The 21198-nt window shown below is 42.4% G+C and overlaps 3 protein-coding genes across 5 annotated transcripts in view; 1 reads left to right on the top strand and 2 right to left on the bottom strand.

Annotated features, from left to right (window-relative positions):
* Positions 1-1456: 1456 nt before the first annotated feature.
* PSMD10 (proteasome 26S subunit, non-ATPase 10) lies at positions 1457-5368 on the bottom strand. The gene is made up of 5 exons (XM_032702161.1): positions 5232-5368; positions 5010-5108; positions 3954-4100; positions 3680-3846; positions 1457-2645 (listed from the first exon to the last, which is right to left on the bottom strand). The coding sequence occupies exons 1-5, from the start codon at positions 5343-5345 to the stop codon at positions 2492-2494; spliced, it is 681 nt and encodes a 226-aa protein (XP_032558052.1). The 5' UTR covers positions 5346-5368; the 3' UTR covers positions 1457-2491.
* A 153-nt stretch (positions 5369-5521) lies between these two features.
* Positions 5522-18709, top strand: ATG4A (autophagy related 4A cysteine peptidase). Its single transcript, XM_032701782.1, has 13 exons — positions 5522-5622; positions 7125-7235; positions 8350-8421; positions 8771-8869; positions 10752-10853; positions 11378-11450; positions 12799-12878; positions 13852-14039; positions 14149-14227; positions 15107-15252; positions 15842-15898; positions 16986-17097; positions 17415-18709. The coding sequence occupies exons 1-13, from the start codon at positions 5613-5615 to the stop codon at positions 17477-17479; spliced, it is 1194 nt and encodes a 397-aa protein (XP_032557673.1). The 5' UTR covers positions 5522-5612; the 3' UTR covers positions 17480-18709.
* COL4A6 (collagen type IV alpha 6 chain) overlaps positions 18565-21198 on the bottom strand; it is a 115545-nt gene continuing 112911 nt past the window's right edge. For 2 of the 3 annotated variants that reach the window (XM_032701780.1, XM_032701779.1), the window contains exon 45: positions 19820-21054. In XM_032701780.1, the coding sequence (XP_032557671.1) occupies positions 20794-21054 (261 nt within the window). In that variant the 3' untranslated portion in view covers positions 19820-20793. Of the gene's footprint in view, positions 21055-21198 lie in introns of all 3 variants that reach the window. The other variant, XM_032701778.1, reaches the window with a different exon arrangement.

A 21198-nucleotide genomic window follows, 5' to 3' on the forward strand; every position in this document is an offset into this window, starting at 1 on the left:
TTAAAATAATTTCTTATCTGATATTCCTAAGTGTTCTTTTACCCTTCATGGGAAACTATAAACAACTGTCTTCATTTTACCACTATAGCTGTATTAGTTCTTCTAAAGCCTTCTGTATATATGCATCTTAGCCACATTTTCCTTACTGCAACACCTTTCCAACTTGCACATCTCTGCAACAGCACTATTGTGATTGAAAAGGAGACTATATTATGTGATCATTACCATATTTTTTTCCAATCTTTCCTTAATCTCACCTACACAAATTTATCTGCAGGTATGCCTCACACAACTTGCTGCAGTAAGATAGGAGCTTATGTGGGTGAAGTTGTAATTACCTTCTATAGCTAATACAATCTTCCTAGAACGTCACAGGTTTTATATTTGTTCAAAAAGTAGAAACAGCTCAAGTTACGTTAATGTTTTTAAATAAAACAAAAGAACAATTCAACACAAGTTCTTGACTAATGATTCCTCTCGTACTTCTACCCATCAGTGTGTAATAGATAGTATTAAAAATAAAAAGGCAAAAATAAGAAACAAAACAGGTTGCTGGGGGGAGCAGGAAGGTAAGGAAAATAACATTTATTCAGAGTTTCTTAACATATTGAGATGTTTCTGTGAGCCTTCTGGCAGATGTTTGTTCTCATTATAAAGTCTGTAGAAGTTTATTAAAAAGGATGGGGTGTTGTTCCTAGCTTTCTGCTGATGCTCTGGGCAAAGCACAATGCAAATTAGGTATTGATCCACCGTGTGTAACTCTAAAACCCTGCAGAGCCATGCAGGATACAGAAACATTTTTCAGAATTTGCCTTAGATGTTCCAACAGTCTTTGCTGCATGGCCCATTTATCTTCTCCTGTGGGAGTAGGGATCATTAACATGGAAACCAGATACTCAGCCAACATTCAAGCTACCATCTCCTAGGGAAGTGTATTTACAAAGCTACAGAGCTGTGGCAGGGTTTTTTTGCTACACAGAGATCAAGATGAACACAGAACTCTCAACTTCAGCTGTTCTCAAATCAAATTTTCAGCAATGCCTGTGCAACACCCAAGAAACATTTACTCAGTCAGGTTCCTCCTTCAATCAAGATCTGCATGGCCAGAGCTTACTGTACAGGCAAGTTATCCCTCCTGCTCTCAATGTGAAATTTCACCTGCATTTTGTGTTCTAAGATACATTTAAAGTCAGTGGTGAAGATATTTGGTTGTTTCTGTCTTGTTCATCAAAATAAATTGCATTGCCTTAATCCCTACAAGTCAAACTGTAGAAACTGCCAGCTTGCATTTCAACCTTTCCTTGAGGCTGAAGATCAAACATGTTGCATTCCCACACTGTGGAATGGATGGCAGAGTTTCATCTCATCTGCTGTTCACATCCCAAGCATACAAGTTATTTAGAAAACATTGGGTTTGTTACATACAGGTTCAATAAAGTTTTATGATACCAAAGACTGTTGTTTAGGAAAGTTCTTTATTTCACAGAATTTTATCAGCATCATTTGTTCAAGGGGAAATCTATCCACTGGTGCCAAAAGTGATCTTACCAACATCAGAACAGGTCACTTTTCAGACTCTGTCTCATTAGCTTTGCCTTCTAATAACTTAATATCAGGATTTGCTATGAGTAAATAGAGATTAAACCAGGCTTCTGTTATAAAACAAGATGGTAAACTGCAAGTGTCAGTGCTGCATATGGGAGTCAAAGAGAACAGAAAAAGGAACCTAGAAAAGGAGCAAGAGGAAAAAACATTAAATTTGAAGTATATCCCAGAGAATTATCCAGAGCCATCCATTATAAAACATTATATTTGCAGAGGTAACCCTGAAACTGCTACTGCATTCTGCAAGCAATCCAGTGCACTTCATCAAATGCATGTATTTAAAGATTCAGAGAAACAGAAGAACAACCAGTAACAACAAAAAAAGCTTTAAACACTCAGATCTCACTTGAATAGATCAAGAGTAACAAATATGGATACATTTATCCAAGCAACTGAGCAAACTGCATTCTACAAAGGGAGATAAGGTGTAGTTTAGAATCATCTGAAGAAAGACAATTCGTACCCACAAAAACTAAATACAATCCCACATACAAATCACAAAGGCTAAGGGAAAAAACAAAGACTCTAGGACAATCTTCCAAAATGAAACTGGCTTTAAATCGTTAAAGCATTTTTGGTCCTGTTGCTAGAAAGAAATAATTCTAAACTAAGATCTGACATACAATGACCACATTTATACAGATCGTACTGTAAACTGAAAGAAAACTGCAAGATATTGAAAAATACTTTAAAATCAGTGAACTATTCAATTAACAGGAAGTACAAACAGTTGTTTTGGCACTGCACTTGAAGGACAGCTTCAATAAAAACATTTTATTACCATGCTGATACCCACACACAACATCCTGGTTGAAATATCAAAATATGAAGTTTGCAGTCTTAAATATAAGTGCAACAGGAAAGAGGCTCAAGTGGGAAGCCCCCACTAGCCCTCCACCATCCTTTTAAGTATGGCTCCCAGGCCACCCTTTGCCACTTTCAGTGGGGTCAGCTCTTCTTTATTCTCAATGTGAATGCTTGCACCATGAGACACCAGCAGCTTTGCCTCCTCCACTCTCTCTTCATCGCAGGCTAAATGACTGCAGTGAGAACAAGAAACCCACAGCCACCATTAAACAGTCCAGGCTTATAAAGAGCAATAACTATGCCATGTCAAAACGACAGCGCGAATTCCGGGGGGAGAGACATCCTAGGACAACAAACCCACACACAACCAACTACCTACACTGACTGCAAAGCTTGCTGTCTAGTTACTCTGTTGTCATTAAGCAACTCAAGAACATTCCTCCTGCTGTTGTCCTTGCAATGTTAAGACAGTTCTTTGGATTAGGATTTGGCTCTGCAGTCAGCCAAGCAAAGGAGAACATAATCCACAGTGAAAATGGACAGTGGCAACCTCCATTTGAATCAAAAGTGATAATGGAATCATTCATTGCTAAAAAACAATCTGAAGTAACGAGTCACTGCGAATGCAGCAAGCACTGTTTTTCCATTTGGCACAGTATCCTGAGAATAACTGTGTGCATTCCAGGGCCATTCCAGGGTTTATGTTCAGCTTAAACACACTGCTTGATCTTAATCACAGCAAACTCTTGATTCCACTCTAAACAAGGCAGAGTTTTTCCACCAACTTCAAAGCAGCTAAGGTTTTATCCTTACACATTCAAATTGGTCTCTAAGGTAACACTGAAGGCTGGGCTGGTTGTATTGAAATTGCAACTTATTTTCCTTAGAGAGGTGAAGAAAAGGTTGTAAAATGAGTTCTTGCTTGGCAGGACAGAGTAGGCCAGCCTGCAAGACCAGTTTCCTCTGACTTGGATGTCATTAGCTCACTCTCTACCCTCTAGTGGCAACCAAACGTATTCCAAATTATTACAAAAGGTGTTCTACACTCTTTAAGTAGATGTGGTAACACAAAGTATGCATGTACAGACACACTTAGGCAAAATACTAAGTATGATTTTCTAAAATACTTTTTAATTGCACAGGGATGTGAAGCAAGGCAGTATTTTGAGGCAACAAAAAATTTTAAAAAATAGAAATTGGAGTAATGGCGTTTAATTTCATAAAGATTATGCTGTATTAAGCAAAATAAAAATAAAAAATTACTTACAGAGGAGTATTCCCTTCAGAGTCCCGCATATCCACAGTGGCATTGTGCTGCACAAGGATCTGTACCATTTTTAGGTTCCCTTTGGCTGCTGCTCTGTGTAACGGGGTGGATTCAAAGTGATCTGTTGCATCTGGATCTGCCCCGTTCTCCAAAAGCATGATTGCAATCTGAGTGTGTAGTAAGAGAAAGGAGCAGGGGAGGAGGATGTGAAGTTAACATAATGAAATCCTTCTTCCCAGAGCACCACCACCTCCAGTAGCCTGGCTAAACATACCTCCTGCTTATTTTTGGAGGCTGCATAGTGCAGGGGCGTGCAGCCGTTCTGATTGACAGCATTGACATGAGCTCCCTTGGCAATGAGGGCTTTCACAATTTCATCCCGGCCTGCAGAAGCAGCAATGTGCAAGGGACTCCAACCAGCCTACAGAGGTGAGAACAAAACCACATTATTCAAAACGTGAGTGTCAGGCAAAAAAACATGACAATGCATAACCCAAAATGAGACTTAGGTACTCACACTACACATGTTCTTATAACTGTAAAGCTGAACATTATTGATTATCACCAGAGAGACAAGTCTCATGTTCTTGCCTGCACTCAGTACCTGACAAATGCTGCCAGTTAAATGACAGAAGTCACAGTTATGCACAGTACCTTTGCAGGACAGTTTGTGCCTCCAGAATTCACACTAGTGCTTTTTTAACAAAAAAGAAAAGGGTGTACAAAAGTTTCTTTAATCTTTCCTATATCCTACCCTTTAAACTGATGAGACATTTCCTTCTCTAAGGGTGATATTTAGGATGCTTTGTAACAGATGCAAATATTTCAACCCTTCCTCTAGAACATGAGCAGACCATCTCCTTTCCAACTGTGAAATGACTGAACCTGCCACCTGCTCTATAATGCCTTCCCCAATGTGAGAAATCTGCATGGCACCTCGTGATTTGGCACAACGCATTTGAGAGGATCACACCAAGATAAAGGCAACATGAAAACCCCAACAACTACCCAAACAAACACCGCTGGTTTTGCAGCTTCATTCATAAGAAGAGTCCTCCTAAAATTCCTTGATAACGAGCAGGACTCATCAAGTCTCTCTATGCCCATTTCTACATGAACACCGAAGTATTTCATTGCCTTCCCAGCGCACACACAGCAGCCTGGGCTTTCCCAAGCCTCACAGACACCGCGCTGAGGGCACCAGGAGAGGGAAAAGGACGGAAGGGAGGAAGGCTGAAGCCACGACAGCCAAGGGCCGCGGCAGAGCCCGCGCACCCGCACTGCCACCGCACGGCGGGGCGGGGGATCCGGGCAGGGCCGCCACACTCACATCATCCTTATCGTTCACAGGCACGCCGAGCCCGAGGAGGAGGTCGGCGACATCCGTGTGTCCCGCAGAGCAGGCCCAGTGCAGCGCGGTGCGGTGATCCTGCGGGAGAGCGTGAGGGAAGGAGAGAGGAGAGTGAGCGCGGCAAGAACCGGCAGCGGCTGGCAAGAGCCGCCCCGCGGACAGTCGCTCCCGCAGCCCGCCCGGGTCCCGCAGCCCGCTGACCTGGTCGGCCCGGGTGGCCTGTGCCCGGTCGCGGAGCAGCAGCGCCCGCAGCTCCTCGAGGCGGCCCGCGAAGGCGAGGTTACACACGGGCACGTCCGACACCTCGCCCTCCATGCTGCCCCGCCGCCCCGCCGCCGAGGGGCGGGGCTTCGCCGCGCCCCGCCAATCAGGAGGCCGTCGGGGCCAGCCCAGCCAATCGCACCTCCTCCCTGCTCCGCCCGCCCCTGTGCCGCGAAGGCTGCTGGGGGCTGTAGTCCCGCGGACAGGGGGTGGCGCGCTGCGGGCGGGCGGCGGGACTGCAGCTCCCAGGGCGCCCCGCGGCGCGGCCGTGTTGTGCCTCCGTGTCGGGGAGAGGAGGAGGAGGATGGTGACAGCGGGAGGATGGAGGCCGGTGAGGGGCGCGGGGCGCGGGCACGGCCGGCGGGGCGGTGGCGACCGGCTGGGCCGGCACCCTGGGGGCCGCGGCAAGGGGTCTGGCCGGTGCCCCGGGGACCACAGCGGCAGGAGGCTCCGGCGGGCTGAGGGACGGACGGGGCGGGGGGGGGGTGCGATCCGGTGTGAGGGGCTCGCCTGGAGCGGGGAGTCCCACGGCCTCTCCTGGGGCCGGGGCTGAGGGGCTCGGGTGCGGGGCGGGTCAGCTGCCAGCCCGGCTCCGGGAGGTGCCGCGGGTCGGCCGGGAGCGCTCTGAGGGCTGAGGGAGCCTGGAGAGGGAAAGGACACCCCGGGAGGGGAAAAGAGCCCCCGGCGGTGCTTTCCCGTGGGGTAGGAGCTGTCACACGGCGGCCGCCCAAGGGGTCGCAGGTGTTTCCTGTTGGATTTCGAGGGGCGAGAGTGTCTTAGGTGTTTGGACCCAAAACAGGCGATTTGCCCTCCAAGTGCAGCGAGCGGTGGGTTTCTGCCGGGGAAGGCAGGGCTAGGGGCTGTTTGCCCAGCTGGCAGCCCCAGCGGGTCTGTCGCGGTGTTTAGCGGGGAAGGGGCGGTGGGGCTCGGCAGCGCTGGCCCCGCTGTTCCAGCCAGAGGGTGGTGCAGCTCCCTTTGGATTGCTGGAATGTATATTTTTTACATGAATTCTTATGGGTTTTTTATATACTTAACAGCTGGTTGTTCGTTCTTTATAGTGGATATACATGCACTTACTTTAAGAATAAAATAAAATTGTGTCTGCTTTCATTTTCAACTTTTGATTTTTCTATCAATATATTCCAAAAGATTGTTATCTAAAATAAAGGGGGTTACATTCATTTTTACACTTGAAGGCATGTTTCACTCTTCCAAAAAGCAGTGCTTTAATCATCTAGAAAATGGTTGGACTGTCTTCTTTTAGTAGTGTTAATAATTATTTGTTATTTTACACTAGATAGATCTAATGTTGAATAATAACATTAATATATCTTTTTTTTTCTTCTTCCTGAACTGTTTCAAATCTCCAGTTGAGAAAGTAAAGCCCAGTCTTGCTAACACTTTTCACATGCTTCCCATTAAGCACGAGGCTGTAATCGCTCTGATTTGTGGGGTTTTTCGTACATTTTAAATCAAGCCATAGTGCCTAAATTGGTTTTTTCCTTCCCTCATTATCTTGAATCAGCTCTCACCCTCGCTGCAGTCATCCTGAACTTCTGCCACTGACTTCAGTCAGACTGCTTAAATCAAGGTGTTAGTCCTGGTGTTCTCTCAGCACTTGCTGAGGATCAAAATAGAAACCAGCCAAGGCATTGGATATTTCAGTGTCAGAACAGCTTTTAAAGCAAAAAACTAAAAGTAGCTGACAGTACTGATCAGAACCCCCAAAGGCTGCAAGGACTTGCTGCAACTAGTTCAGTCTGAGAGCTCCAAGGTGTGCATAAAAGAACAAAGGGATAAAATGGAGTTTGAATTTCGTGTATTCCTGTTCAGTTTTATCTAGGTATGAAAACCAGATCACTATTTTGTCAGACTACTTAGAAGAATTTCCAGAAACTGATGAGCCAGTGTGGATTCTAGGAAGGCAACACCACCTAAACACAGGTATCTGTGGAATTAAATTATCTATTACTTCTGTAGAGCACATGCAGAATAGATTCACATGCAGCATCAGCAGCTCCAGATTTCCTGATGTTCCCTAAAAGTCTCATGAGAGAAGTTTGTTCCTTTTTATCAACAAGGCACCAGCTGTAAGCAGTGGAATTCCTCCTGTACAGAAACCAGAACCAAAGCTAGTGTGCTTCCAACTGTAATTCGTGCAAAGTGATTGCACTTGCAGCAAGGGCTGTCAGGTGTGAGCCTGGTCACTTCCCAAGATCAGCTGCCTCAGATAAATAAATAAATTTTGGGAAATGTTCAGCCTCACTAATATTATTTTCCCATGAGGGATGCTGTCTGCAGCATCTGGTGAGAGTAAATACCTAAAAGTTATGGCAGAGCTGTGTATTTATATAAAAATAAGGATTCAGAAGTGAGCTTTGCTCCTCGGGGAGAAGACGAGGGCATCCTGTGTTACATGTCAAAGGCAGTGGCCACCAATGCAGGCCTGGTGTTCAGGGCAGCCCAGGGTGCTGCCTGCAGCCTGGATCAGCTGAGGGATCCTTTGGAGAGCCCAGCCAGTCTGAGCCACAGCTCAGGGAAAAGGAGCAAATAAGATTCTTAAGCATTCTTCAGAGCCTTTGGGGGAAGTCTGTGAGTGCGTGTGTTTAAACAAACAAACAAAAGATATTTAATTAAATTTAATGTTATTAACCTGTTCTAAAAATGACTTTGTATTGGGTTTGGAGGTAGAGCATAATTCCATAATGGTTTGCATGTAGGAGCTATTCACCTTTTTTAACTTGCTCTACCAGTTCTTTCCTGAGGACATAGTTCTCCAGAGCTGTTTCATTCAGGCTGGGCATAATCATTCCAAACCCCATGTAAAACTTCATTGGCTAATAATTATTTCATCCTTAATAAGTTAACTTTAATTAGCAGTCTACAAAAGCTCTCTGTGTTTCAACTGCTAAAAATGTTTTAAGTATTAAGGGTCTTGTATGTAAAAGCTAACAAGAGCCTTCCACACGCTCCACATATTGACTGTACAGGGAAAATGGGAATTTTTCAGTTTTAAAAGTCTGTTTTAATAATTTCTTTCCTCTTAAAATTGTTCCAGACAAATCTAAGCTCTTGTTGGATATAAGTGCTCGTCTCTGGTTTACGTATAGAAGAAAGTTTTCGCCTATTGGTGAGTATGCAGCAGTCCAGCTGCCTGCTTATGGATTAGCAGGATTAGTGATCATGTCAGGGAGTCTAAAATTATTTTTACAGTATTGGAACATTTTCATCATAATTTTAACTGTTTATGCAAACAGAAGATTTAAAGCTATTAAAAACCCTGTTTGCCTCTACCTGTGTATAATCAGGTCTTCATGTTTATAGGGCAAGCAGTAAAATTACAGCAGCACTGTGGAAAGAAAAGAGCTCGCTCAGTGCCTTTAGCCTGTAGTCCAGTTGTTAGAGATTTCACTTGAAGTTTTCTCAGTGGCTGCCCTCAGTGTAAAGCCCATGTTGGTTGTGATGAACTTTGTTTTCAGGAGGCACCGGTCCCTCGTCTGACGCAGGCTGGGGATGTATGCTGCGCTGTGGGCAGATGATGCTGGCCCAGGCACTGATCTGCAGACATTTAGGAAGGGGTGAGTACTGTTGCTGAGGGAACTTCTGTGTTGCTTGGAGACTGTTTGATTCTTCTGTAGTTTTCCCTAAAAGCATAAAACATAAATTCCTTAGTGAAACTTTCCTTGATGCCCTGATAGAAGTTACAAGTGAACTATTCTTGTCTAACGGGTTAAAATCACGCCAGCTTTAAGCAGAGAAATAGAAATGGAGGGAGGACAAAGAGGGAATCCCACTGTTGTTATTTTATAAATCTTTTTGAGGAATATCCAAGTTGAAGCCATGGGAGAACTTGCCACCACGTGTCTGAGTTCTTCCCCTCTCCTCATTGCTTACATAGCCCCAAATATTGGCACACAGTGACTGTGTGAGTAGTGACGTAGTGATAGACACCACACAAACCACTAACCCATCACCAGCCTGAGTCCAAACCCCACAGCAGACCCCATTATTCCCTGCTCTTAAGCCTGTATCAACACCTCACATCCCAGGGTCACAGGTGAGAGTCATAGGGCTGCTCTCTGTGTAGCTCCTCTATCCATTAAACTTTTATGGTTGGGTATGTGATCCTTATGCTGTTGTGCCATGTCTTCTATGACAGCATGATTTATGGATTTATCCACATTTATAACTGAATCCACAGAAGGATTTATCCACTTGAATAACTGAATCCAGAGAACGGAAGTGCAAAGATTTAACTGAAGGAGTAAGCAAACAAATCACCTGAGAAAAACTAGAACTTGAATTTGCAATATGTATCTACTTCATAGCATCAGCCCTATGATGTGCTTCTCTGGCAGTAAATGTGAGGTAACCACTGCCACAGCTCGTGGGTTGGGAAAAGGAAAGGGCACTGCAAGGAAGGGCTAAGACACAGTCGAGGTCGGTGAAGCAATGCCAATTTATTGAGGGAAAGCTCGGGCTTATATAGGGTAACTTGTGGGTTGGACTCAGGCGAGGGGAGGAGAGAAGGATTGACAGGTAAGGGATGGTTGGGATTGGATGGTATAATGAGGTAGGGTGGAGACTTCGGGTAACCGGGGGGAAAGGGCCAATGAAAGCTACCTCTGCACTGCGGCAACCTGCAACCAATCACAGGCAGAGGAGCGGGAAAGCTAGGGAGTAAACAACTTTAGGCGGGAAAATCCTGAAGGGAGGAAGGAGACAACATGGAGGATTTGCTCAAAAAACAACAACTGGGGGTACAAACATGTAGATAACTCCATAACAGTGAACTGGGGGAAACTGCAAACAACCGGGGATAACACAAGAAAGTAGTCCAGTCCAGGGACAGCCTCTGAGGGCTGTAAATGTCCATTCCTGAGTAGCCTTTTCAGGCTAAAGTGTCCATCCGGGGGTAAACAGTCTTTTAAGATTCATAGACTCTCCTCCACGCCTGGAACCGTTCCCATTCTTCTCGAAGTTGGTGGTTTTCGTCCCCAACAAACCACCTCACATTAGAAGAAGAAGCTTACATGGCAAAACCATGGTTTGGGTTTTGCTGTGGGAGAGGGCCAGCATTGTGTTTGGACTTTGCTTTATGGATCTTACTATCCTTCAAATGCTTACAAATCTAACAAGGTCCCAACAAAGCAGGTAGTTCTTGAAAGCTGCCATAGAGCAATAGCCATCAATTCTCAGCAGTGATCACTCGGGATATACTTGCAGTTGACATTTTTATTTTAGTTTCCCAGCTATCACAGTCTAGCCTGTGATGGACAGCTTGATAAGAAATGACAAGCTGTGACTTCTAGGATCTCTAAATAAAATTAAATATTAGAAATGGATTGTACATTAGTCTCTTAACATCTCAGTGTATGGCTTTCTACCATCTAGAAATTTGATCAGTATGATGGAAACGTTATTTTTTTTTTATCTGTATAACTTTTTTTTTCCTGTAAGATTGGCAATGGGAAAAACACAAAAAACAACCAGAAGAATATCATAGAATCTTACGGTGCTTTCTAGATAGAAAAGATTGCTGTTATTCCATCCATCAAATGGGTAAGAACACACACCAACTTTTTTTTGTCCACTGAAACTCCTACTGTGTTGAAACTTTCTCCTTTGAAATAAGTTAATTAAAAAATTTTAAAAGGTGACTGTGAAGACAGTGTGTATGTTAGTACATAAATAAAAATGCATGCAAGTGGGTACAAAGTGTAATAATTCAGAAATGTTATTCACTAAGACCTAAATAAGGCTGTATGCTAGAATCTAGCTCTTGGTAAAGTATTCAAGTTTTGGGTACCAGAGTTGATAGTTTTAAAACAGTCACAAAGCTTAGTGCTGTAATTTGTAATTAAGGACATATTTGTAATTCTCATTACAGTTTAGGAACTTTTAGTAAGGGAACGAGGAGTCATTAAGATTTGAAAAGAGCGTAGATTGAGAAAATAATTGTTGTTGCTAAATACAGTTTGCAGTTGCTCTAGAATGCATGTCAGAAGTAGGCCATGCTATTTAACATACACTGTGACCAGCTTCTCTGTGGTGTTCTTTGTGTGTGTTTTCCCTCACAAAAACAGCGCAGATGGGTGTTGGAGAGGGGAAGTCCATTGGAGAATGGTTTGGACCAAACACAGTTGCTCAAGTACTCAAGTAAGTCACGTCTCCATAGCTCACTGGGAACGTTCCCCCAGGGCAGCTGAGCTCAGACCATGCTGAGGCCCCAGGGCAGTGCCAAAGGATGATCTCCCTCCCCCCCCCCTCTCAGAATCAGGAATGTCTGTGCCATGTGTTTGCAAGCACAGTGCAGACCATGGTGTAGCCCAGCAGGCAAGTAGTGAGTCAGGACTGGGTGAGTTCTAAATTTTAATATACCAAGAGCTGGGTATATATACATATATATATATATGTATAAATACCTGCAGAAAGGGCTCTCTGGCTATACTGTCGACATGCCCTAACCTTGTTAAGCTCCAGCAAGGAATATGCACTGCTTGCCACAAAGTGGCACAGCTCTGACAGGTCAGGAGTGCCACCATGCACATTAGTGGTGCTGTGAAGGCTCTGAGTGAAGCCATCCAGGCCAGGGAGGAACTGAACTGCAGTTCCCTACTGTCTGAGCTGCAGTGCTGCCTGAGGCTGCTGTGTAAAACATGGAAGCTCCTCCTAGTCTAGAAGCCACACTTAGGGAGTTGACTTTGCTCCATTCCTGAGGGATTGGTGGAGGTGCCAAATCTCAAGTGAAGGCAGGTCCTGGGTGCAGTTTGCTGCAGCTCTGGGACAGACACACACTGGAGAGAGAGAGGAGCTAAAGGATGCCCTGGCCTCCTTTCCCTTACAAATTCTCCATGGCTGAGCACTCACATGCTGGTTTTTCTGGCTTATTTTAGATAGCTGACTGTCTGTGCAGCCTAAAGGAATAGGTCCCTTCCCCGGACTTTTGGATGTCACACAAGCGGACAGAAACCTGTTGAAGGGCTCTAATGCCCCCTCCTAACTTGAGGGTGCCAAAAACTTTTAGCTGCTCAGGCTTTTAATACCCTGAGTCTGCTCTCTGCACATGCCCAGAAATAGTTCCACTGAATTTAGTGGAAGTAAGCACTTAAGCACAAAGTAATGTGAAAAACTGGCATAGGAACTTTTTCCTTCTCTAGACAATGCCAGGCACCGTGGGCAGGATCCCACTGTGGAGGCTGTTAAATGCAATAAAAAGTAATAAATCTAATTATGTGGTTGAGCTGTTACTATCACTGCATTTGGCTAAAGGACAAAACAGCTTTCACACAGTACAGTGTGTGTGCTTTTCCTGGAACTACTCTGTATTTATTTTTTCTAGATATATTAATTATTAAAGTTATCTTTTTATTACATGGAAATTTAAAAAAAAAAAGTTTTTCCAAAGAAACAATTTTTTTACTCAAGAACCATTTAACTCCTGAATTAAAAGCTACCCTCATGGTCCTAATTACCTTGTGTTAAGTATTACCTTCATGTTTTCTAGGAAGCTTGCTTTATTTGATGAATGGAATTCATTAGCAGTTTATGTCTCTATGGACAATACAGTGGTCATTGAAGACATCAGTAAGTGAAACAAAAGTTTTTTCAGAACTACTTTAATGTCTCAGCAAGTAGCTCAAACTCATGGCAAATTTAATTGTTTGGGGAAAACTACATTCTGGCAGCATTAGGGTAACAGTTGTACTTGATCTCAAAGGTCTTTTCCAACCTAAATCATTCTGTGATTATTTCTTTGGTTACAGTTTTTGATTTGACTCCACTCTCCTGAATGTATCTAAATATGAACAAAATACTTGGGGCCATCCCTACTTGTTCCCAGGGTAAGAAAAGCAATACAAGAAATACAAATTCAGGTTTTGGGTTTCCAAAACTGAAGTTAGCACAAAATGATGAGGCCTTTTTGTGGCCAATTTACATACCATGCAGCTGAGGAGAAAGTGGAGTTTGGTCTGTGCTATCTAAACTCCCACCCCAGCCATGGAATGAAGTTGCAGTGTGTAGAAATACAGAGAACTGCTTTTAATACAGAGTTTGCCAAAGATTTGCTTTTGTCGGGCAAAAGAGAAACCAGGGTCAGATCCTAGAGAAACACAGGGCTGATTTTCAGATGTAAGGAAGGTGGGTTTACAAGCAGTATTTAGCCACAGCCTGGTTCTACTTTTGTCCCTACTCCTGATTATTTTATGTCTGCATCACTGGAAGCGAAGAGTTCCCTGAAGAATTTCTAGTGCTTCATCTCTGCCGTATCATTTCCCAGGTGAAGCTTGACAGCATTAATACTGCTAGTAGTAAATGTGACTTCTGTCCTAAATTTTCATCCCCCTGCCATTTATCTCATGTCTCACTGATGTGCCAGCACGTACTCTCTCTGCCAGAATTACTTCTACGAGAGAGTTAAGTTTCCATGCCCTGCTCCTTTTGCCTTAAAACAGAAGCTCTATAGAGCTGTCTGGAAAAGCAGCTTAATCCACGATGGGGTGGAAGACGTGCTCTGTGTTGCTCTGTGCGTTCACTGATCTCTGTTTCCTTTCCCCAGAGAAGATGTGCTGGTCCCCTCCCCAGAGCAGCAGCGTTGCCCACAGCAGTGCACATTTGCACAGGAGTGCTCTCGGCCGGAACAAGAACACAGCAGGATTCTGCACAGGCTGGAAGCCCCTCTTGCTCATTATACCTCTCCGCCTCGGGATAAATCACATCAATCCAGTGTACATTGATGCGTTTAAAGTAAGGGCTTTTTTCAGTGATTGTTTGTTATTGTGAAATAAGTTCAGGTATCTGATATATCGATGAACAAATCAACTTCAATGTCATTTTCTTCTCTTTGAACTCCTAGGAATGCTTTAAGATGCCACAGTCTTTGGGAGCATTAGGAGGGAAACCCAATAACGCCTATTATTTTATAGGATTTTTAGGTAAGGAAGAAAGAAACTTACTCTGAATATCCATATGATATGACATGAGAAAGAGAAAGGGTTTTCCTTGGGAAGGGGAAGCAGTTTAAGCATGAGAATGGAAATGAAGAAACATATGCTGGAAACTTCAGGAACAGTATGATACCATCCTTACAGGAACAAAGCAACAAAGCTTGATGTAAAATAAGAAATGATATAAACAGGAACAAGACACATAACATTCAACAAGTGTCAAGTCTCACTGCTGCTAGAGTACTGAATTTTTCCTAATGATTAATACTTTCTAGTGAAGGATGTTTTGTTTTAGTCTTTTACTTCAGAGTTTTCATAATTTATTTTCTCATAGCAGTATCTTTTTCACCTTCTTCCATGCCTTCCTATATTAATTAATGCAATAGTTAATACTAGATTCAGTCTTTCAGATTTCACTCTGGTTTGATCCATAACTTTTTGGATATTTTGTTCTTCCTTTTGTAAAACCTGAGCTGTTTTAGTCAGACTTATTTGTTTCTGAGTGAATGCCTAATGGGATTACAGATTGCATTTGTGGTCATCCTGTACCTCTTGATCTGTGGAATGTTAGGGATTACAGCAGTTGAGATTTTTTAAAAATCTGGACCTCACACAGCTAAAGTATGAGACAAGGGTACAACAAACCATCCAAAACATCTTCCCTAACAGGTAACAGTAGGAAAGTATGTTAAATGCCCTGTGGGAAGCTGTTGTGCCTAACTTTCCAATTCTTGTAAAGACTCCCTAGCTAGAAAGTCGAGATATGGACTGTGCTGATAATCCAATTTGTGTTTTACAACTGTGAGTGGAATAAGTGCTTATGAAAGCCTCTTGCTTATTATCACCATATGGATTTCACCCCTGCAGGCAATGAGCTGATCTACTTGGACCCTCACACCACTCAGAGTTTTGTAGATTCAGAAGAAAATGGCACAGTTGATGATGAAAGCTTCCACTGCCAGCAAGCCCCACACAGAATGAAGATCATGAATTTGGACCCTTCAGTAGCTTTAGTAGGTGTTAGGAAATAGCAGATGTGTGTACTTTATTCAGAGCAGTACCTCTGTGTATTGGTAAGGGCACTAACGTGTTTTCTTGGTCACAGCCAAGACCACAGAGCAGTCTGCTACAAACTAAAATTCAATACCTGGTAGTTTATATAGTAACTGCATAGGATACATGAATTTTAGGTCAAGCAGGGAATTCACTTGTGGATCCTGGGGACCCAATTAATTTTCTTTCCTGAGCAGCCATTACCTTTCCTAGAAGTATTTTGAAGGTGAAAGCAAGGAACTGAATCAAGTTTCCTTATTTTATTGCATCTATGCATGGTTGCTCTGGAGAAGATACTTACCTGAGCTTAATTTGTTTTATATAATTTACAAATCTTTAAATAGAATTACTTGTAGTAACTTTATATCCAGTATAGGTAACAAGAGTACTGTAGTAGGTGAAGAAATTCAATCTGATCACATGCCAACATCCTTTGGTTGGGTTAGGGGTGATTGTCACTTGAGATATAACCAATACATAAACACCACAGCATCCTTCACTCATTGACATATTGTAATTCCTTAACACTACTGTGTATTCTTTCCCTAGGGCTTCTTTTGCAAAGAAGAATGTGACTTTGATAACTGGTGTAGTCTTGTACAAAAGGTAATATTACTATCTTTATTTGTTCTGTATGAAACCATGTTTACTGTTCTTTTTTTGAAGTGGAAATTCCCTGCCTGCAAATCAAACAAGCATCAGCAAAGGCTGCACTAAGGATCAGGGTAAGATGACACTGCTGAGTTGCTGATGGAGCTTGTTCAGCATTTTGCAGCCCTGAGCCCTGGCACTGGGAAAACAAGTCCATATATACCCTTACAGAGTTTGGCTTTTTTTAGCAGTACTGTGTTACTGGCTGATACTTAGTCATTTACTGAGAAATACATTTTAAACTGCCACGTTGTAGCAATTTATTTATGTTTGCTTCCTGATCCTTATTTATTTTTTGACATAATAATATGTGTACTAATTCTGACTGTTGGTCCCTGGTACCACAAAAGATCTGATTCTCTCAGTGCAGAATCTCTCCTGCTGAACTGTGGGATACAAAGAAGGTGCTTGCTGCCACAGGAAAAGGACCTTAGGATATTTCTGCAAGCGGTTGAGATATTAAGCTACAGAAATATGAATGTGAAGTAACACCAACTTCTAAAGGCATTTTAAAAAAAAAAAAGGCTAAGGAAAGCAGCTTGTAAATAACTGAATAGAGGATATGATGTAGCTTACCTGATAGGAGTGAAATTTGGCTTCAGTAATAACTTGTTTCTTCTGATTAAAACCTATCTTTCACAATCTGTTGGGTATTTTTTTGAGATAATGGGTCTGTCTTTTGTTCTCATTGATCAACAGAAAACTTGAACACAGAGAGGTCCATGCAAGTAATTTTCATTTAAAAGGCAGAAAATACCATATTCTTGGTGTCTGCTCCATGTAAACAAAATTATAGGTGTAAGGATATCAAAGCTTATAATAACACATTAATAATTTGTAGGACAGTTTAAGAGATCCATCTTTCAGGTGTATTTCCAAGTAGGAAAAGAGATCTGTGAAGCAGTGATTCATGGTGGCAGGTACCTGAAATAACAGGTATTCACTGTCTGTCTGCATACAGCCTTTCTTATTGGATAGACATACATAATTAAAAATGTTTTTAATTAAGCAAGACACTTTTTGTTTTGTATTCTGTCCTCAGGAGATTCTAAAGCAGCAGAGTCTACGGATGTTTGAGCTGGTCCAGAAGCACCCACCACACTGGCCTCCTTTCATACCTCCAACCAAGCCAGAAGTGACAACCACAGGAGCAGGTGTGGTACCAGCTGAAAGTGCTGCTGGGCAGCACAGTGGTTCTCCTTAGCAAACAGGAGAATCATCACAGGTGGAGTAACTGGGCTTTCCTGAGGATCAAGCAATCACTACGTGATTATATGTCTTCTTACAGTTATCCAAACAGGCCACATACAATTTACAATTCCTAGCACAATGTATTTTTAAATCTTACAAAATATTTCAAAGGCCATGTTCCAGAAAAATGGGGGGGGGGGCGCTTGTTTTGGGGTTTTTTTAATCAAACAAAGTCAGGCATGTCTTTAGATTCTAAATTGTTTAATTTTTTTTTTCCCAGAACTCATTGAATCTACAGACAAGCTATTTGAATTGGAAGAAGAATTTGAAATCCTGAGCGTATGAAGGAAACTGTGGTGACCCTTCTGAGTATTGAACATATTGCTAATATTACTGCATTGACTTAAATCACACAGCCATGTTAGCCCCAAAGTGCCTGAAATCATGGATAACAGAGCACAAACACCTGGTAGCATCCAAAACTCCAACAGTGACAGTTCCTTCTGTCAAACAGCTTCCCCAGAGGGAAAGGCAGTGAAAGATTTTATTATAAGACCCTGAAAGGGAACCTGTTTTTAATGTGTGTCTTTCCTGAAGACAAATGGACCTCTGACATTAAGGCAAAAATATGTCTGACAATGGGCTGTATGTTTGGAGAAAGGGATAACACAAAATGGGTATTTCTTGCTCTCTTATAATGCAATAGTTTAGTTCTTAAAGCAAAACAGTCTTCAGTTAAGGAGGATGTTTACTTCTGTTCCCTCCCATGGGCTGCATCATAGAAAAAATGCATTGTCTTGTTTAAAAGATCGACTGGATCAGGAAAAAATCGTTTCCTTGTTAAATATTTTAACATGTATTTGAGCAACCACACTTTATTACAAAAATGTTTCTGTGAAAGGAACTATGTCTAACGTATACGTTTTGCAATAGCCTTCCTGTTCCTGGGAAACCTCAAGAGGAACAGGAGACTCAAATAGTTGATACAGATCACAACCACTGTTATAGTTATGATATATTTCACTTTGACCTTAAAATTCAATCATTAAAACTTAGGCTGACTTTTCTTTGGAGCTTAAGTAAGTCAAAGGTGGTTTAACTGTACCTTATTTATTTTTAAAAAGATTTACACAAGTTTCTCTGTTACAGCACTTTATCTGTGCATCTAATAAATTTCTTAAGCTTTTCATAGGTTGTATGCTGCTATATTTTGTTAATTTGTTTCTGTGAACTAAATATAACCCAGGTTATCTTAAAACTTAATATATAGGCATATGCAACTTACTTAATTGTTGGGGTTTGACTTGTTGCCTTTTGAAATCTGTTTTGGTAAAAGTGCCTTAATTCTCCAGGTTTATCAGAACAGCTGGTGCAGTTTTGTTTCTTAGGCAGAGTATCTCTCTAGCAGCTATAAGAAAACCAACTCAGAATAAAGGCAAAGATCTTTTAATCCATTATGCAGTTCCTTTTTACTATCAGACAGTCCCCACTGTGGTCTTTGTGTCACGACAGTGTAATGGACGTGAATCGCAGTTTCATCTTCAGCAATAAATGACAACATAGAGAAATCCTGAATGCTGTCTGCTCTCACTTGCACTTCGTGATCAGGGCCAGTGTGACTTCCAAGAAAATAGTCATAACCTGGTCACAGTTCACCTTGTTTGCCTTCAGTGTTTATTAACCACGGTTTGGAAACAATACACGTAGGAAAAATAGAACTTTCTTCCCCCTCTCCGTGTATTAGCTGCATGGGGTTTTCTTTTTAAAAACAAAGCATTACTTCTTAGTTAATACATGAACTTACTGTTCCTGTGACAGCAATTGCAGCCCTCTCCTCCCCACTGAAAAAAACAGCCCTTGCTCTGAAATGCTCAGTCTTGAGCAGTAACTGCTAAAAAAAAAAAAAAAGCAACAGGTAAAGAAACCCCTCAGTGAAGCAGAACAGGCTCATTCCCCACCCCACCCCTGGGGTAACACTCCTCAGAGGAGGCCTGAGCCCCACAGAGCTCCTGAAGGATTCTGGGGTGGGGTAAACTGATGGAAATGAGGCTGATGGGGAATGGAACCCAGGATGTAAATCCAACATGATCTGTCAGTGCCAGGTCAGCTAAGAAGTAGACTGGGTATCCTGCATGAAAGGATTGCCACTCACAGGGTGTTAAAATGCCTTAAGGATATTTGCAAAGCACATCCAAAGCAGTTGCTGATCTTTCACAATTAGGAGTAAGTGAAATGAAAGACTACATTGTCCTTCACAACTTCCCTGCTCATCTCCAGGGTGGTTCAACTCCAGAACATGCAGAGCTCTCTGTCCCCCCCTCTTGGAAGATAATAATGTGGTATGCATGTAATCATCATTAAAGGTAAAAATATTTTCTGCTTAAAAGCAAGTATGTTCTTAAGTACTTTGCTGGACAGAGTTAGAGCCCTAGAACCTCATAAAGAAATCATACTTTAAAATAATGCCTCAGTCTTGCATTAGTAAAAACTGTCTGAATAATTTTAGATTTTTAAGCCAAGGTGACAGTGTATTTGCTAGGCACTCCTTTGAAATGTCCTTTCCCTCAAAATATACAAGGATAATCCAATTAGTGGCACTTCTCTTTAATTATGCCCTGAAGGAAAGCATGACTAGTTAATGGTGTGTACACTAGAAATACAATTTTTTTAAACTAACAGCAAAAAGCCCAGAGGAAGCAGTTTACAACACATTGTGACTGTGGGAGTAGAAAATGTACATCCCATACCCACTTACTCCCATGTCTGCATAAGCTCACGTGCCATCTAGTAAAAACTCTACTTCTCAAACACACACAGCTTGAATAATTACAAAATAAATGTGCCAAGGCTGCCTCAGAAAGGAAATACATGTTCATAGTAATAGAACGTTTCTGGTGACTGCAGGTAGATAAGCACGGACTGTGAAGTCAACATTTTACCTGGAATATATTTCAATACAAAGCTATAAAAAATACTAGAGGAGTTTTGGATTCATCATCACATCAAAAACTGCATTTTTTGTAGCTCTTCAGGGTCAGCTGTGGATTACGGTCTGAATTAGAAATGATTACCTGTCACTGGAGGAAGGAATGTTTCATCTGGATAATAAGCAAAGCAAAACATTAATTTTTGAGTCTAAGAAAATCAGTTATCAACCATTAATGCATAGTGTTTCCAAGTCACCTACAACACACAAATTTTAGCTAGTTCTGTATTTCATAAGGGAATGAGTCTTCACTCCCTTACACTAGACCAAGTACTGTTTGCAAAGACACCAATTAAGCATAGCTTTGGAAAAGTCTCTCTGGATGATGACTGGCATGTGCCCCGGACATGAGTGGTGTGAGGTGTCAGCTGCTCTCCAGTTTGAACAAGGAACTCGCAGAGACTTTCTGAGGTAGCCACAAATGAGGGGAAAAAAACACTGAAGTAAAAGCATAGCACCATGTTTCATTGAAAAAGTGGTTTCAGAGCACTGGTCTTTCCCTCCTCTGTGCGTGGTCAAACTCCTGGACTTGACACTCGATTTTTGTAGAATTCCGTCTGTCTTGATTCACCCATCAAACACACACAAAACAGGTTCATGGATTTACCCTTCTTCAATCAGTGATGGCTAATCTGGGGTAACAAGGGCTGTGAATGTAACTGCATTCCTGTTCCTACAAGTTCTTCATGCACACCTGGCAGCGGCTGACCCGCGTCCGGAGCTGTCCCGCTTTCAGGGTCTCTGAGGGAGGGGCACTGACAAACTGCTGCGACTGCTCCACCGTGGTCAGCCAGAAGCTGTACTTGTTGGCAAAGTAATGGCACGTCCCCCGAGCCCCGTTGCACTCGATGAATGGAGTAGCACGAAAATCCTCCAGGCAGGAACCAGGTGAGACAAGGGACTGACCTCCACCCTCTGCCCCGGCCGCAGTGTGCTGAAACAAAGATGTCGAGTTATGTGAGCTCAAAGGAACAGAATGGGTGGTAACCAGGGGGCTCTGCCAGCTCTGGTGCTAAAAGGAGTGAAACAGGCAACCAAAGTTATACCTTGGCTCTGTGTATGTGTCTTTTGAGTCAGG

This window comes from Chiroxiphia lanceolata, chromosome 14, assembly GCF_009829145.1.
Source record: "Chiroxiphia lanceolata isolate bChiLan1 chromosome 14, bChiLan1.pri, whole genome shotgun sequence".
NCBI lineage: Eukaryota > Metazoa > Chordata > Aves > Passeriformes > Pipridae > Chiroxiphia > Chiroxiphia lanceolata.

Coding starts and splice junctions, on each gene's coding strand:
- PSMD10 (XM_032702161.1), bottom strand. CDS start 5,345: ATGGAGGGCGAGGTGTCGGACGTGCCCGTGTGTAACCTCGCCTTCGCG. Junction 5,109..5,231: donor AGGCCACCCGGGCCGACCAG/GTCAGCGGGCTG, acceptor GCTCTCCCGCAG/GATCACCGCACCGCGCTGCA. Junction 4,101..5,009: donor CTGTGAACGATAAGGATGAT/GTGAGTGTGGCG, acceptor TCACCTCTGTAG/GCTGGTTGGAGTCCCTTGCA.
- ATG4A (XM_032701782.1), top strand. Junction 7,236..8,349: donor GCAACACCACCTAAACACAG/GTATCTGTGGAA, acceptor AAATTGTTCCAG/ACAAATCTAAGCTCTTGTTG. Junction 17,098..17,414: donor AGTGACAACCACAGGAGCAG/GTGTGGTACCAG, acceptor TTTTTTTCCCAG/AACTCATTGAATCTACAGAC.